Below are 16247 nucleotides of genomic sequence, written 5' to 3' on the forward strand. Positions count from 1 at the left end.
TCTGCTTTTTGTGTCTTTTTTCACTTAGTTTTAGTGATTTATTCATGTTGTTGTATATGTTTGTTCTCTACTTTTTTTTATTACTAAATAGGATTCCACTATGTGGAGGTGCCATAATTGTTTTTCCTTTTATGGATATTTGGGTTGTTTACAATTTCAGGCTGTTATAAATAAAGCTTTTATAAACATTTACCTTCAGGTCTTTATGTGCACATAAATATTCATTTTCCTTGGAAAACACACAGGAATGAAATTTCCTGGGATGTATAGTAAGTAAGGGTATATTTAATTTTCTAAGAAATTGCTAGACCATTTTCCAAAGTGGTTATATCATTTTGCATTCTTAACCAGCAAAGCACAAAGTTTCTGGTTGCATTGCATCCTCATCAGTCCTTGTATTTGTTAGTCTTTAAAATTTTAGCCTTCCTATGAAGTAGGTGGGATAACTCGTTTTTTTTTTTTTTTTTTAACTTTGTTGTTTGAAATAATTCAAGACTTAGAGAAGAGTTGGAAAAAGATATAAAATGTACCCTTCACCTAGTGTCCCATAATATTAACATCTTACATAATCTAGTACAGTGTCCCAAACCAGAAATTAAGATGGGTACAGTACTATTAAATAAACTATAGACCTTATTTGAATTTTCCCCTAACTTTGTTATTCTGTTCCAGGCTGTAGTATAGGATCCCATATTACATGTAGTCGTCATGTCTCTTTATTGAGACTTTCAAGCTGATAGTTCTTCTTTCTGTCTTATTTGTTTTTATATATATAATAGCTTTTAATGAGATCTCATTTCCCATGCCATCCAATTCATCCCTTTAAAATATACAATTCAGGAGTTTTTAGTTATATTCAGAGTTGTGTTACAATTACAGTCCATTTTATAACATTTTGTACATTGAATTGCCCTGATACTTTTGTTGAAGATCAGTTGACCATAAAATTATTTATAAACTCTTATGTTCTGTTCCATTGATCTAGATAGATGTCTATTATTCTGCTCATATCATACTCTCTTGATTAATGTAGCTTTGTAGTAAGTTTTAAAATTGAGAAGTGTGTCTTCCAACTTCATTCTTCTTTTTCAAGATTGTTTTGTCTACTTCCCTTGCCTTTTCATATAAATTTTACTATCAGTTTATCAACCTCAAAAAAAATGTGGTGGGATTTTCATTAGGATTACACTGACAAAAAGATCAATTTGGGACAGCCAGCAATCTTAACTATATTTCTTTTGATCCATGAATGTGGAATATTTCTGTACTTATTACTCTTAGTTAATATCTTTTAGCAATATTTTACAATTTTCAGATATTGTGACATTTTGTTAATTGTATTCATATGTATTTCATGTGTTTTAATGCTATTTTAAATATTAAATGACACATTAAATAGTTTCAGTATCCATTTGTTCATTGCTAGTGTATAAAAATATAGTTAATTTTTGTATGTTCTTTTAACTCATTAGTTTTAGTGTATGTGTAAGTTCTTTGGGATTTTTAAAATGTAGACAGTCATGTTATCTGCAAAGTTTTACTTCATTTCCAATCTGATTGCCTTTTAGTTATTTTGGTTGTGTTTTGCACCTGTTAGGAACTCTAGCACAATACTTAGAAATCATGAGAACAGATATCCTTGTCTTGTCTGATTTAAGGTAGAAAGCATTCAGTCTTTTCACCATTTAATGTAATATTGGCTGTAGATTTTTCATAGATTTTTTTTTAAAGATTTTATTTATCTATTAATGAGAGAGACAGAGAGAGGGAGAGGCAGAGACATGAGCAGAGAGAGAAGCAGGCTCCATGCAGGGAGCTGGATGCGGGACTCAATCCCGGGTCTCCAGGATCAGGCCCTGGGCTGAAGGTGGCGTTAAACCACTGAGCCACCAGGCTGTCCCAGATTTTTTTTTTTTTAAATCGGGTCTAGGGCATTGTCTTCTATTCTTGCTCATACTTTTCACATTAGTGTGTATTGAATTTTGTCAAGTGCTTTTTCTCCATCTTTTGAAATGATAACTTCATCTTTCTTATTCAGTTGCTTGCTATATAGTGAATTACACTGGCTGACTTTTTAAATGTTGAACTGCTCTTTCATCCTGGCAAAAACCATAGCTAGTCCATGTTTGATTGTGTTTTTAAAAAATTCTGTATTAGAGAATTTGATTTACTAATAGTTAGGGATCTTTGTAGCTAGGCTCATAAGGGATATTTGTTTTTCTTTTCGTGTTGTTGTCTGGTTTTGGTATCAGGATGATGCTAGCTTCACAGATAAGATTTGGGAAAAGTTTCCTTTTCTGTTGGTAGAATTTACCAGTGAAGACATATGGGCTGCGAATTTTCTTTAGAGGAAGTTTTTAAACCATGAATTCAACTTCTTTAGTAGATAAAAGACATTCAATTTATCTCTTTCTTCTTGTGTGAACTTTTGCTTGAATCATTAAAGGAATTTAATCTTTTATTTAAGTATCTGAATTTATTAGCATAAAACTGTTCACAGTATTTTATTATTCTTTAATGTCTGTAGGATCTATAGTGATAGTTTATTTTTCTTTTATTCCTGATATTTGTAATTTGTTCTTTTTCTTTGAACCATTCTTGCTGGAGGTTTATTCATTTTTTTTTTTTATCTCTTCATAGATCTAGCTTTGGTTTTCATTGATTTTTCTCTGTTATTTTCTTTTCATGTTTCCTTTATTTTTGCTCTCATCTTTATTATTTTCTTCTGTTAGTTTGCTTTGTACTTAATTTTTCTCTGTTTCCTTAACGTGTAAGCTTAGATTATGATTTGATTTCTTTTCTAATATATGCATTTAAAAATGCTATACATTTCCTTTTGAGTACTGCTTTAAATGTATCACAAATTTTGATAAGTGGTATTTTCATTTTCATTTAATATACTTTCCTAATTTTAGTGATTTTCCTTTACTCATTAATTATTTAGACATGAGTTTTTAAAGTTTCCATATATCTGGGTATTTTCCAGGTAACTTTCTTTCACTATTAGTATATATTCTCTTTGTTCAGAGAATATCTTTTTGTTATTTTAATATTTTTAAGTTCATGAGATTTATTGCCCACCAGTTAGATTTTTATTTGTCTTGAAGACTGATCTTTTTAAATAAGCCCGTGTATTTTATTTTGAAATATGTGTTAATAGTCAAATTAGGTTGGAAATTTTCTTTAGTTCTCTGAGTTATAAAAAGTTTGTATTATCAGTCATGATTGCTGAATAATCCTAGGCCCATAGAAATCTTTTTAGTCATTTTCTTATAATGTTTTGATATTTTCCATTAAAGAACAGCTAACTTACAAAATTAATTTTATGGGGCACCTGATTGGCCAGTCACTTGAGCATCTGACTCTTGATTTCTGCTCAGGTCATGATCTCAGGGTTGTGGAATCAAGTGGGTTCTGTGCTCAGCTGGGAATCTGCTTCTCACTCTCCTTCTTTCCCTGTCCCTGATCGTGCATGTGTATGGTCTCCTTCTCTCTAAAATAAATAAGTCTTCAAAAAAAAAAGTTAATTTTAATTTCAAAATATTTAGGTTTGTAAAAAAATAATAAAATAAGGGGTAGAAAAATTTAAGTACCTGTATTATTTACCTGTAGCTATCATATAATTTAGTCCTGATCTGATAAATTGTTCAGAGAGTAGAACTGTTTTCCCATTCATGAATCTGTAATATTTTCTTTTGCTATGCTATTCTGTGTAGAATTATTCTATAATGCTAGCAATTTTATATTAAATGACATCATGGTACACATTTGATGTAAAAGCCAGTTTTTGGTGACATCTTTGCAGTTGGCAAATTATACTTTTCACCAAAGTGCCTTTTTTAATTTTGATTTTTAGCTGATTTCAAAACCTTTTATTTTACCACCTCACAGAAAGATAAGCAAAGAGTGACTGCTTGATTGATAGTTTTTTCTGATAAATAGCAATATGTATTTGTCTTGATTGCTTAATCTGATAGTCTCAAATAATTATGTACTCTGATGATATCAGTTTTTTATATAAATATACTGACTTCTCTAAATAAGAGGACTGTATTGTGTATAATTACACCAGTAAAGTAAAACATTACTCATTTTGAAGTTTATTATACTTATAGGACATTTATCTCTTAATTTATGGTTTGTGTAAGTGAATATCAAAATGAGATTGCATTCCTTAACCACTAATTATTTTGGTAATAGAGTTCTGGTTATCAACTTGGAAGGAATGAGTTTGATATACCATACTTTTGTAATAGAAAATGGAAGAATACTGTATGTATTGTTACTCATAATGACTTCTCATTTATATAGAGTAATATTAGCTGTTCTAGTGAATTTTGGATGATGAGATAGTGATTTTCCATTTGTTTTTGGTTTAATTTGGTGACTTTTAGGGACCACAGCTGTTCATGACCTCAATTTCATCATCTTTCTGTTTTCATTTACCTCCCATATCCAGATAGATCCCAGGATTTGGAAATGATTGCAGGAGCACCTAGCTAATTTGTCCTTACCAAATCTTGTTGGTTGGCAGTTATTTTGCAGTCAGTATCTGATTTCAGCTAGTCCCTTCTCTTTTGCGTTTTCAGTTTTTCTACTTATTTTTTCCCTTCTACCTATGAACATACTTAGGTTCTTGTATTTTTATTTTTTTATTTTTTTTAAGTTTGTGTATTTTTAAACACAAACAAAAATTCAACCTTGACCTTGCTATACTTACATAAAACACATTTGAAGAATAGTTTGTACTTGTTGCTTCCACTTCTTACTCCCTCTTATTGTTCCATATTCCGTAATGCTTCTAGCTCCTACTGCTCTACTGGTGCTATATTTTCAGGAATAACTGATGTCCTGATTTCCAATTCGGTGAATTTTACTCAGTCCTTATTTTCTTTGAACTAGGTTGATAATTCCTTCTAAGTCATGTGCATTCTGTGAGATGCTGTCTTCTCTTTAACTGACATTTATTGAGATGTGTATTATGAACCAGATTAAACTCATCTTGGTCTGTGAACATGAGCTTTGTTCTAGGACTGTCTTCTGACATTGTATATTCCTTGAATTAGATACAGTCTTCCTTTCATCTATTCTCTTTCTCTAGCTGCCATTATTACTAGTACTACTTCTGTTACTACCAAGACTGTCTTCACTACCATCTATAAAACAAAATAGAGAACCATCAGCTTGTGTTTTAGAATATTCCAGAACAGGCATGTAATCTACATTTTCCTCTCTATCTCTCATTGCTCTGTTACATGTGTTTTGTGATCTAGTCAGGCTGGACTACTTTAATATTACCAGAACACTCTTCATGTTTTTTTGTTTTGTTTTTAAAGATTTTATTTATTCATGAGAGACCGAGGCAGAGACACAGGCAGAGAGAGAAGCAGGCTCCGCGCGGGAGTCCAATATGGGACTCAATCCTGGGTCTCCAGGATCACGCCCTGGGCTGAAGGCAGACACCCAACCACTGAGCCACCCAGGTGTCCCTACACTCTTCATGTTTTATCCACCTGCACCTGTTTCTCACATTTTCCTATTTCTTTATTATGCTTTCTCACACATCTTCATCTCTGAAGCTCCTATCCAGTTTGCAAGTCCAGCCTGTTCAAATGATGCAACAGGATGTTAACATCCCTGGTTCTGAACACTATTCTCTTTGGTAACATTTGTCTGTCTGGTATTCTAATTGCAATTCATTTCCAAAATACATTCTTGAATATAACAGGCTTCCTGGTGAACACTTCTTGTGTACAGGTTTTTCTCCTTCACTGCTGCCATATTATTGCAGTTGTTTTGTGGAGAAGAACTATTTATATGTTAAGCTTTGAAGTTGTGTGGTCATTCAGTCTGTTTTTAAGTTGATTTGTTATCTGATCTGGTCTTGCGTGCTCAGATTTTTGTGATGTGAGCTATCAACTGTGTGACAAATTACCCAACATGTAATGTTTTAATATGACAAATATTGATTATCTTGTAGTTCTGTGATTCAGTAATTTTTAATGGGTTAGCTGGGTGGTTCTGTCTCAGATCTTACATGAGTTTGGAATCCAAAATGTCAGCCAGGGCTATAGACATATGAAGGTTTGACTGGGACTGGAGAATCCATTTTCTTTCTTTCTTTTTTTTTTTTTTTTTTAAATATTTATTTATTTATTTATGATAGAGAGAGAAAGAGAGGCAGAGATACAGGAAGAGGGAGAAGCAGGCTCCATGCCGGGAGCCTGACGCGGGACTCGATCCCGGGACTCTAGGATCGCGCCCTGGGCCAAAGGCAGGCGCCAAACCGCTGAGCCACCCAGGGATCCCGAGAATCCATTTTCAAAATGGCTCCCTCACATGGCTCAGGAAACCTCAGTTCCTTGCCATGTGGGCCTTTCCATAGGATTCCAACAGTGCCCTTACGATATAATAGCTGGCTTTCTTCAGAGTAAATGATCCAGTAGATCAAGCAAGGTAAAAACTATAATGTCTCTTATGAAGTAGCCTTGGAAGTCGTATGCCTATAATATTCTATTCATAAGAAGTGAACTACTAACTGTGCTTTTAAAGGGAAGGGAATTGAACTCCATCTTTTAAGAGAGGACTGGCTAAGAGTTTACAGATCTGTTGTGAAACTCTGCACTACGTGATTATATTTTTTCATTAGGAATGCTAATGAAGGGTAAATTTTGCTATGACTTGTTTTGAATTGTTGCTGTTTGTTCTGTATTAAAGAGATTGCAAGTTCTTAAGTAACATAGATATGAATATACTTTTTATGGGTTGTCAAAGCTCTGCATATTATTAAGGTTGCTATGGATTTTGAATTTATTTTACAGAATTTTTTTTTGAAAATCTTACAAGTTTTAATAATTCTGTTTCTGTTTTCAGGGCACCAAGATACCATCAAATAATTCCAACTCTGTCCTATTGTTTTCTCTCTGATTCTCTACTTTAAGAAGATGTATTAAGCATACTAATTATAAAAATGTATTTGTTGAAATAAATGGCTTATTTTTCCCTCTCAGCTGATTTGAATAGGATGCACAGACAAAATATAGATGCCTACCATAACCCAGATGCAAGAACATATGAAGATAAAAGGGCTGTTGTATCTCTAGACCAAAATTTAGCCACCTCAAATGCTGAGAACCTAGAAGATTCTACAAATAAAAACTCAGGTTTTTAAGCACATTTTATTTATTTCTGTTTGTTTGTTTACATTTCTAAAGTTCAGTAACATTTCTCTTCTCTTGTCTGACAAAGTTCATATTGTGATTCTGAGAATTTGGTTATTAGACTGGGCCAGAAAGCATCACATGTTATTTATGTTGTTTACAATACCTTTTCTTAAGTATTTTGAAAAAGGTAAATAGGGAAATATAGTTTGCTTCCTAATACTATGTGTTTCTTCTCAGCTTTATAACTTACTTGTGTATACTTTAGCTGCTGCTCTAATTTTTATTTTGCTGGTGGGAGGACTTTCTTAAAATCAAATAGTCTCTTTACACAACACAGATGTGAAATGATATATTGTACAAAGAAATTGCTTATTTTTGTTATATTTTATTTTAATTCTTATTTTCATTGTTTGCTTATTTTGTGATCATTTGCCCTCCCTTGTAAAACCACAGAAGACAAAGAAATGGAGCTTAATTTTTTAAAAAGTTTAATTCACTATATAGTCACATCTCTCTTTCTTCTTTGATATGCTATCAGACAACATACTTTAATTAAAGGTTCTATAAATAGAAAATTATTATGACTTGGGAGGAAAAGTTGTCATCATCTCTGTTTATCAGGTGTTACATATTTTAAAAGCAAAGGAAATTTAAAGAATATATGACCTTGTACTGTATTTTAATGCCTATAAAAGTAACCATTTATTTACTACAAATTTGGCCTTTGTATTTCCACTAAAGTTTTGATTTTTAGACTAGAAGAGAACTTTACATTAGAAAGTCCTTCTAAAAAAAAAAAAGTCCTTCTAAGATATCCCTGACTTATTATATAATCTTTAATTTTTTTATTTTTAAATAATTTTAATAAAAAATTTGACTTCTTTTTGATATTATTTTTCTTTTCATTTGTTTCTTCTGCTAGTCTGTATTGAGATTTCAGTTCTACATACTTCCTTCTCTACCCTTTTCTTCCACACTCGGTATTATTTGTAGTTTTGTCTTCACCTAGAACTATCTCTATCATAGTAATAACAATTTAGGCATGTAGCTCTGCTTATCAAGCAGAAACAAAGTCAAGTTTCTGTGACTCTTTCCTAAGAAAACACACAGGGTTGGTGATTGAAAATGCACAGCAGAATTTACTGCCCATTTCCTTTTTGTATACTGCCAGGGTTTGGGTATTAATATTATAGGCAAGATGCTTTCATTTAAGAAAGGGTACGATATCATAAAATGCTGGCATTTCCCTTTTTTTGTGTATTGAAGTTCCCATATAACCTAAAATAGACTTTCTGAATGTAAGAAACTATCCAGTCATGTAGTTTGTTGCTGTGCTAGCATATGAGAGTGTGTATGTTTGTATATGTATATTTGTGTGTACACATACACATGTATATGTGGCATTTAGTATTTTAAAGGCCTTAGGGAACTTGACTATATCTGAAAATTGAATGTTATAATGTGTGCTTAAAAGTTCATTAGCTTCTCACATTTTCCCTTCATTAGGCCTGTTTGAGGCCTTTCCTAAAATTCATTGTTTTTCTTTTACTTTATGGTTCTAGGATGAAGAATCATATTTATGAAGTCCATACTAATTTGACTTAAACTTAGTGTTTAGGTAATCATTATACCTAGATACATTTCCATGGGTTAGAGCATGTGCTTCCCTATGTTTTTATTTTTGTGATGTTTTTTATTTTATAAAAGCCTTTTTTTTAAAAACTTGATTTTGTTTTGCTAATCAACCTCTTCATTATAACATTTTAATGTTTAAGTATTGATTTTTCTGCTGATCCATTCAAATTTTTTTTTATTTATTTTTTATTTTTTTATTTATTTATGATAGTCACAGAGAGAGAGAGAGAGAGAGAGTCAGAGACACAGGCAGAGGGAGAAGCAGGCTCCATGCACCGGGAGCCCGACGTGGGACTCGATCCCGGGTCTCCAGGATCGCGCCCTGGGCCAAAGGCAGGCGCCAAACCACTGCGCCACCCAGGGATCCCCTCTGCTGATCCATTCAAATAGGCATTAGTAAATTTAAAGACAAAGGCAAAATAGGCCTAAATAGCAGCTAAATTGCAAAGCATGAGTGAGAGGAACTAAATGCTTTAGATTGATGGTATAAGAATGAGTCTGTAACTAAAAAATAATATAAAAAGTTATGTGAGACAAATTTAAATATATTGTTTTCAGGTTGTCTTATGAAATCATTTAATCCTTCCCCAGAATGTGTAATTCTATTTATAGGAACATATAGCATATTTTTATTGTTTATGTTTATATCCCATTACTTTGATAGAATTTTTAAATACAAATATTGCAGCAATTAAAAGAATCATTCTAATTTGTAAAAAAATGTTTGCAGAGCTGGCTTTCTAATCTATTGTGAACCATAGATGGAAAGACTTTTGGAATTACTGATTTTCTAAAACAAATTTTTAATACATCTATGCATATTAGATTTTAATATATAATTAAGTATATTCTTAAGAAAAGGGTATTTACATAAAAATGTAAACATGTACTTTTTTTCTTTCTATAAATTTTACTTTAAAGTCTTTGCTGCATTGAAAGTTGTTTACGCTATTACCTTTTGTTTCCTCGGTGTCTTTCAGGTATAAACTTTGTAGATTTTTCAACTATCTTATTTTGTTTCACTTTTCTTTCTCTTGTTACTTTTCATCTGGTCTTCAGATTCTAATCTCAGCCTCCTTCTGATTTTTGACCTCTGGACTTCCATAATTAGCACATTTATTCAAAATACGGACTTACTAGCAAACTTTATTTTTTAACCTTTATGTTTTCTAACCATTGAGTAACAGTATGTTTTTGTAAAATTTCTCTTTCAAGGTTACATGCAAACACAGAGCTCTCCTTTTGCTCGGGGAAATATATTTTGTGAGCCTCCAACTGAACTTCAGATTAAACAGCAAGAATTATACAAGAATTTTCTTCGTTTTCAGGTGAAGTGCTTATTTTATCATTTTTTCAGAGTTTTGTTAGAATTGTAATAAACTAAACTTGCAAAGATTTTATTCACAGGGTAGGGAATAAATTCTGAAATACCTCACAGTTATTTAAGATAGCTAATATACATCAGATGTAGGTAGTATTAAAATGATATTATTTGATTTATATCTGAAAAAGGAAAACAGACATATTAGGCATTCCAGTTGTCTTAATGTTTTCTAAACTGTATTAAATCGTTAAATGTTAAAGAATGCTGACATTTCTAAACTGAATGACTTAATAAAATATTCACTTATTAGGCATAGAATGAATATTTCTAGATGCTTATGTATTAGTAGAAAATAGTTTTTTTCCAACTGATATACCCTTGACTCAGTGTAGTTTGTAAATTATTAAAAATCAGATATAATTACATTTTGCAATTATTTGCCTCATTTATGTATGTAAGCCAATAGCATTTAAAATAGTAGAAATGCCCAGAGGAAGATACTTCAGTATCCAGTGTTTGTTAAGCAAACAGAATTATTGAACATCCATAGTGTGTCTACCACTGTGCCGAATACTAGGGGTGGAGCCTGAGGTGAATGAGAAGGACTCACAATTTCTTCTCTCCTTACCTCCACACCCCTTCCCACCCACACTTATATCCCTGTATCAGATTAATCCTGTGGTCTGGTTAGTCTTCCTTTGATATGACTTCTCATGTTATACTTTGCTACTCAAAATCTGGTATTAGCTTTTCTTTCCTACAGAAAATATCCAAATTCCTTAGTCTAACATCTAAGGCTATCCAGTCTAATCCCAACTCTTAATAAGGTTCTACTCAAACATGTCCTCTTTCTAATCCTAATTATTCTAATCCTAATTATAATCCTAATCTTCAGTAAGGCATTGACGTAATGGATATACTTTTGAGGGTGATTGATCTGGCATTAGTGTTTAAGATGTATTTTTGGAGGATTTAAAAGATTGGAAGCAGGGGTATTTTACTAGAGTAGGAACAATGGAAATGGATGGAAAGACCTTTGTAGGGATTGACAGAATGAATAGAGATATTGAATGTAAGACAAGTGGCATCAGAAATCTCTATGGTGTTGAACACTCAGGTAGCAGCTGATTAAAGGTCACAGAGTCACCTATAGAACTTGAAGTACCCTGTGGTATGCTACCAAGATGACAGCAAGTCAAAATTATATAACTCCTTTTATAGTTAGCAAGTGTTGTTAGCATGGTTTAGGGTAGAATTCAGGGGGAAAAAACAATCTTGAAATTATGTAGTCTTTTATTATTTATTAAGTACTTTTGCATAATTAATCTCATTAATCTTCAGACTCTCTGAGGAAGGTATTATTTCTGTTTTATGACATACAACTAACATCCAGGCTAAGAGGCTCACCCCTGGTGGCAGAGCCAGCAAATCGTGAGGCCAGTGCTGGGACCCGCATCTCCTGACTTGAAGTATCATATCTGCAGTACACACTTCTATATCTAGAGGGCTTCTAAGAGTCTTTTCCTCTGGAAAAACTAGTAATAGGGGAAGCTTTGACTATATCAGTTTTAGAGTAAGTTTAGCTTTTAGTTCTCCCAGCCTGTAAATCCTTGGTGTATCTGTGAATAAATTGCTCTTGAAGGGTGGCTTGCTTACATTTTTTTTTTTTAAGCAGCCCTGCAAGGGGCTTTTCCCCTCATAAGCAAAATGTAACACAAAACCCTAAGAAAATTTAAAATATCTAAGTGGTATTTATTATTACTGTCATCACTAAAGTATCAGTTAAGAAGTACCCCAAACTTAAATGTTAAAAGAAATGTTATAAAATGTACAAAAATGTACAAAATCTATATACAAAGATGGCAAGATATGCTTTATCTCCATGTATGCATAAAAAAGCTATACTGTTGAAGTTAATGCAGAAGTCTTCATGTGGTTAAAATTTGATAAGTAATGAATATGAGTGTTTACATGTCATTTTTATTTTTATTTTAAATTTTATTTATTAATCATGAGAAACACACACAGAGAGAGAGAGGCAGAGGGAGAAGCAGGCTCCATGCAGGAAGCCTGATGTGGAACTCAATCCCAGGACCCCAGGATCATGCCCTGAGCCGAAGGCACACACTTCACTGCTGAGCCACCCAGGCGTCCCTACGTGTCATTTTTAATTAAAGCTTTAGAAATAATCTTTTCAGCTGTAAGATAAAATTTGATAAAATATTTGTAGGACCCTCGAAGCACCTTGATATTACACAGTTTGGAAACAACTGACCTAGATGATAGCTTTCCTCTTTCTGTTGAACTGCCATGTAGCATTTTTGTTGGAGTGGCATTTCTGTGTATTTCTTAGGTGTGTGATCCATTTATGATGTGACCTTTAATGGAGAAGTGACCTTATGACTGTGATTTTTTTTTCTCGTGGAATAGGAAGTAGGGGAAACAGTGTTAAATGTGAAGTTTTGTTGTATAGTGCATCATGAACCTTTTGTCTAGGTATAGTGTACTTGGAAAAACGATTATGGGGATGCCTGGGTGGCTTAATGGTTTAGCGCCTGCCTTCAGCCCAGGGCGTGATCCTGGAGTCCCGGGATCAAGTCCCACATCAGGCTCCCTGCATGGAGCCTGCTTCTTCCTCTGCCTCTGCCTCTGCCTCTCTCTCTCTTTCTCTCTCTCTCTCTCTCTCTCTGTGTGTCTCTCATGAATAAATAAATAAAATCTTAAAAAAGTGTGCCTTATTAGAACTTTAAATATTAGGATTGTGCATATTTAATAGTGTTGTTTGAAAGAAGTGTTGGAAGAAGACCTAGCATGTAAAGTGGGACATGTAAGAAGAGTAAAGTTCTTACAACTGAAAAGATTGATAGCACTAGATATAACAACCCTGAAGCTAGAGGAAATGTAGACAAGAACAATGAAAATGTGACTAGTCATAACCATTTCATATTTAAAAGTAACTAAAATTTATTGATAACCTTAAAATTGGTATCACGAATACCCAGTACTTTTGCTGTCATTCTTCCCTACCTCATTCGTAGAGGATATAGGCTATATATCAGGGTCCTCTTCCTTTCAGATCTTAGACTTTGCCTTAGAATAGTTATCCAGAGTACGCGGCACTATAGGTGCCAGGTGGCATTCCAGATGAAAATTATGAATCTTTGTGGCTAAGATCTTTGTTTACCTCACCACTTGCCAGTAGATAGGAAAGAAGAAAGGATGTTTTGGGGAAGGGATTCTTGCATAAGGGATGATTAAATGCTAAAATATTACACTGTTGTTTAAGGATACTAATCAAGCCAAGGAACTTTGAAACATAATAGTAACGATTATTATAAAGTGATATAATCATGAATTATTTCCTGAATATGTGTAAACAGGGAAATTAAATTTTTTTATATACATTGTTTCACTTCAATTCTTTTACCACTCCTTGGAAATCATCACCTTTTACCAGGCGACAAAACTGAATAAGATTGTCTTCTTAAGGTTATTTGGTGTGTAAGTATCTGATGGAGCTGGAACTTTACTCATAACCCAGCATTACATCATGTAGCCTCCCTAATAAAGCAAAGGAAACCGAAACACTTAGTAACTTAAAAAGAGGGTATGGATGTTGAATTCACAGGATACCAGAAAATATTGCATGATATTTTAACTTTCAGTAGCTTTACAAAGTAATAACTAGGTTTAATTCTTTAGATTGAGGAAAAGAAACAAAGAGAGGAAGCAGAGCGAGAGAGACTGAGAATTGCAGAAGAAAAAGAAGAAAAACGACTTGCAGAACAGAGAGCACGAATTCAACAAGAGTATGAAGAGGAACAGGAAAAGAAAAGGGAGAAAGAGGAGGAGGTGCATTTTTTCCCTTTCTTTTTCTATTTACCCTGAAAGTACAGTCTTTATTTTGACTTGAAAAGGTATTACAGAGAACAGACCTAGAGTACATTTAGAAAATAATGGGTCAATATCCATTTATTGGACACTATTTTATTAATGTGAAAGATTAAGAAATAAATGACTTTTTTAAGTCAAAAATTGGGCTGATTCTAGGATACTATAAAAGATGCCTAGTACTTTATTGTTAAATAACTTCTTTTTGTTAAAGAATACTGTGTCATCTGTATCTTCAATTTTATCTCTTTATTTCAGACAAATAAGACAGCAGATATATGAATGGACTATAGAATGTATATATGGAGTGTGTATTTTTCTCTTTATTTTAAAGCAAAGGCTAAAAAATGAAGAGCTTATTCGGTTAGCTGAAGAAAGACGAAAAGAAGCAGAAAGAAAGAAAAAAGAAGAGGAAGAAAAACATAATCTGCAGCTTCAGCACTACTATGCAAGAGAAAATATAATTGGGGAAGAAACAAAGGTAAGTTTTCAGCAAAAATGTCAATTAAACCTGTATTTTAAACCACTTTCACTGTGGCATTGTTAGCAACAGGGAAAGAGTGGAGGAGATGCTTTGGTTCTTCTGGGTTCAGCACACTGAACTTCCTGTATAGGTCATGTCATTGCAATTTGCTGCACTTTGCACCCCAGTGAGTATAAGGGGTTTAAATGGAAACTTTAGTAGCAATTTGTCAAAGTAATTATATGTCTGTTGGGTCTGATTAAAAAAAAGTTGGACTTGAATTATGTAATGTCTTTAAAAATTTTTTCGTGTATTTAGTAATTTATGTTTCCTCTGGTTTATACTTTTATCCTTGATGATTGGAAGTGAAAAAAGAAACCAGTGGCTCAGGCAGCCCGCGTGGCTCAGCGGTTTAGCACTGCCTTCAGCCCAGGGCCTGATCCTGGAGACCCGGGAGACTGAGTCCCACGTCGGGCTCCTTGCATGGAGCCTGCTTCTGTCTCTGCCTGTGTCTCTGTCTCTCTCTCTCTCTCTCTCTATCTATCTCTATCTCTGTCTGTCTCTGTCTCTCATGAATAAATAAAATAAAATCTTAAAAAAAAAAAAACACCAGTGGCTCACAATGGACTGGTTTGAAGTCCATATCTGAGATTGGTTGATATTCATGGTCATGTGTGTGGTGGATCAAAGTTATCAGACAGGTTTTCTCTCTGGGATGCCACTTTGCTCCTAAGAAGCTCCAGTTTACACCCTTGCTCATAGTACAAAGCTATATTTAAAATTTGATGTGCATAAGTATCACTGGGGGGTTGTTAAAAATTGATCTTCAGGGATGCCTGTGTAGCTCAGCGGTTGAGTGTCTTCTTTCGACTCAGGGTGTGATCATGGAGTCCCAGAATCAAGTCCCACATCGGGCTCCCTACGTGGAGCCTGCTTCTCCCTCTGCCTGTGTCTCAGCCTCTCTCTCTGTCTCTCATGAATAAATAAATAAAATATTTAAAAAAATCGTCTTCAGGTCTCATCTACAAAAGTGTCTGATTTTAAGAAGTCTGAGGGTAATCCAGGAATCTGCATTTTACAAGCATTCTTAGTGGTTCAGATATAGTTGGCCTGTGGACCATACCTTGAAAAACTGTATGTGCTGTAGGTTTAGCCCAATTTAATTTAAGAAAATGGTTTTCACAAATACAGATTTATACAAGACCTTATTTCTTCTAAGTAGCATTCACAAAAAAGATCACTTTTTAACCAATGGGTTCTCCTAGTGTATTTATCATGTGGTTGGTACACTATTTAATGTGTAACCTACTACAGACAACATGAGCCATTTCTGATTGGTTCAGATACACTATTTGATTTCTCACCCCAGGCTTTTATGGTAATAGAAATAAGTGTTTGCAATTAGAATCTGCTGAAACATTGTTTAAAAGAGAATTTATAAGTAACACCTATGTTTTTTGTATTATTTTCATTGCTCTAGTAATGTTAGACAATACCCTTCATTCTTAAAGTTGGATATATATACTTATTCTGCCTTTTAAAATATTATTCAAATGTCATTTGTTCATTTTTAAAATTAATAGCATTTATTCCTTTTAGAGTCATGTTAGGCTTGTAGCAAAATTGAGTGGAAAACACAAAATATTTTCTTGTAAAATTGATTAAAAATGAAAGATAATTGTTAATTTTCCACAATTGTGTTTCTGCCCATTTTTTATTACGTTTAAAAGAAAATACTTTCCTTAGGAATACACAGTTTTATGACTGCTAT

General features: G+C 33.4%; 1 protein-coding gene across 28 annotated transcripts in view; it reads left to right on the top strand.

Annotated features, from left to right (window-relative positions):
• CSPP1 (centrosome and spindle pole associated protein 1) overlaps positions 1-16247 on the top strand; it is a 183604-nt gene that overhangs the window by 92341 nt on the left and 75016 nt on the right. For 25 of the 28 annotated variants that reach the window (XR_005381064.1, XR_005381063.1, XR_005381062.1 and 22 more), the window contains 4 exons: positions 7011-7163; positions 10014-10126; positions 13825-13974; positions 14348-14494. Coding sequence is in view for 21 of the 28 variants with exons in the window: in XM_038579450.1 (XP_038435378.1) it covers positions 7011-7163; positions 10014-10126; positions 13825-13974; positions 14348-14494 (563 nt within the window). In the remaining 7 variants the exon portion in view is untranslated. The remainder of the gene's footprint in view (positions 1-7010; positions 7164-10013; positions 10127-13824; positions 13975-14347; positions 14495-16247) is intronic. The other 3 variants (XM_038579461.1, XM_038579462.1, XM_038579463.1) reach the window with 1 other exon arrangement.

This window comes from Canis lupus, chromosome 29 (genome assembly GCF_011100685.1).
Source record: "Canis lupus familiaris isolate Mischka breed German Shepherd chromosome 29, alternate assembly UU_Cfam_GSD_1.0, whole genome shotgun sequence".
Classification (NCBI taxonomy): domain Eukaryota; kingdom Metazoa; phylum Chordata; class Mammalia; order Carnivora; family Canidae; genus Canis; species Canis lupus.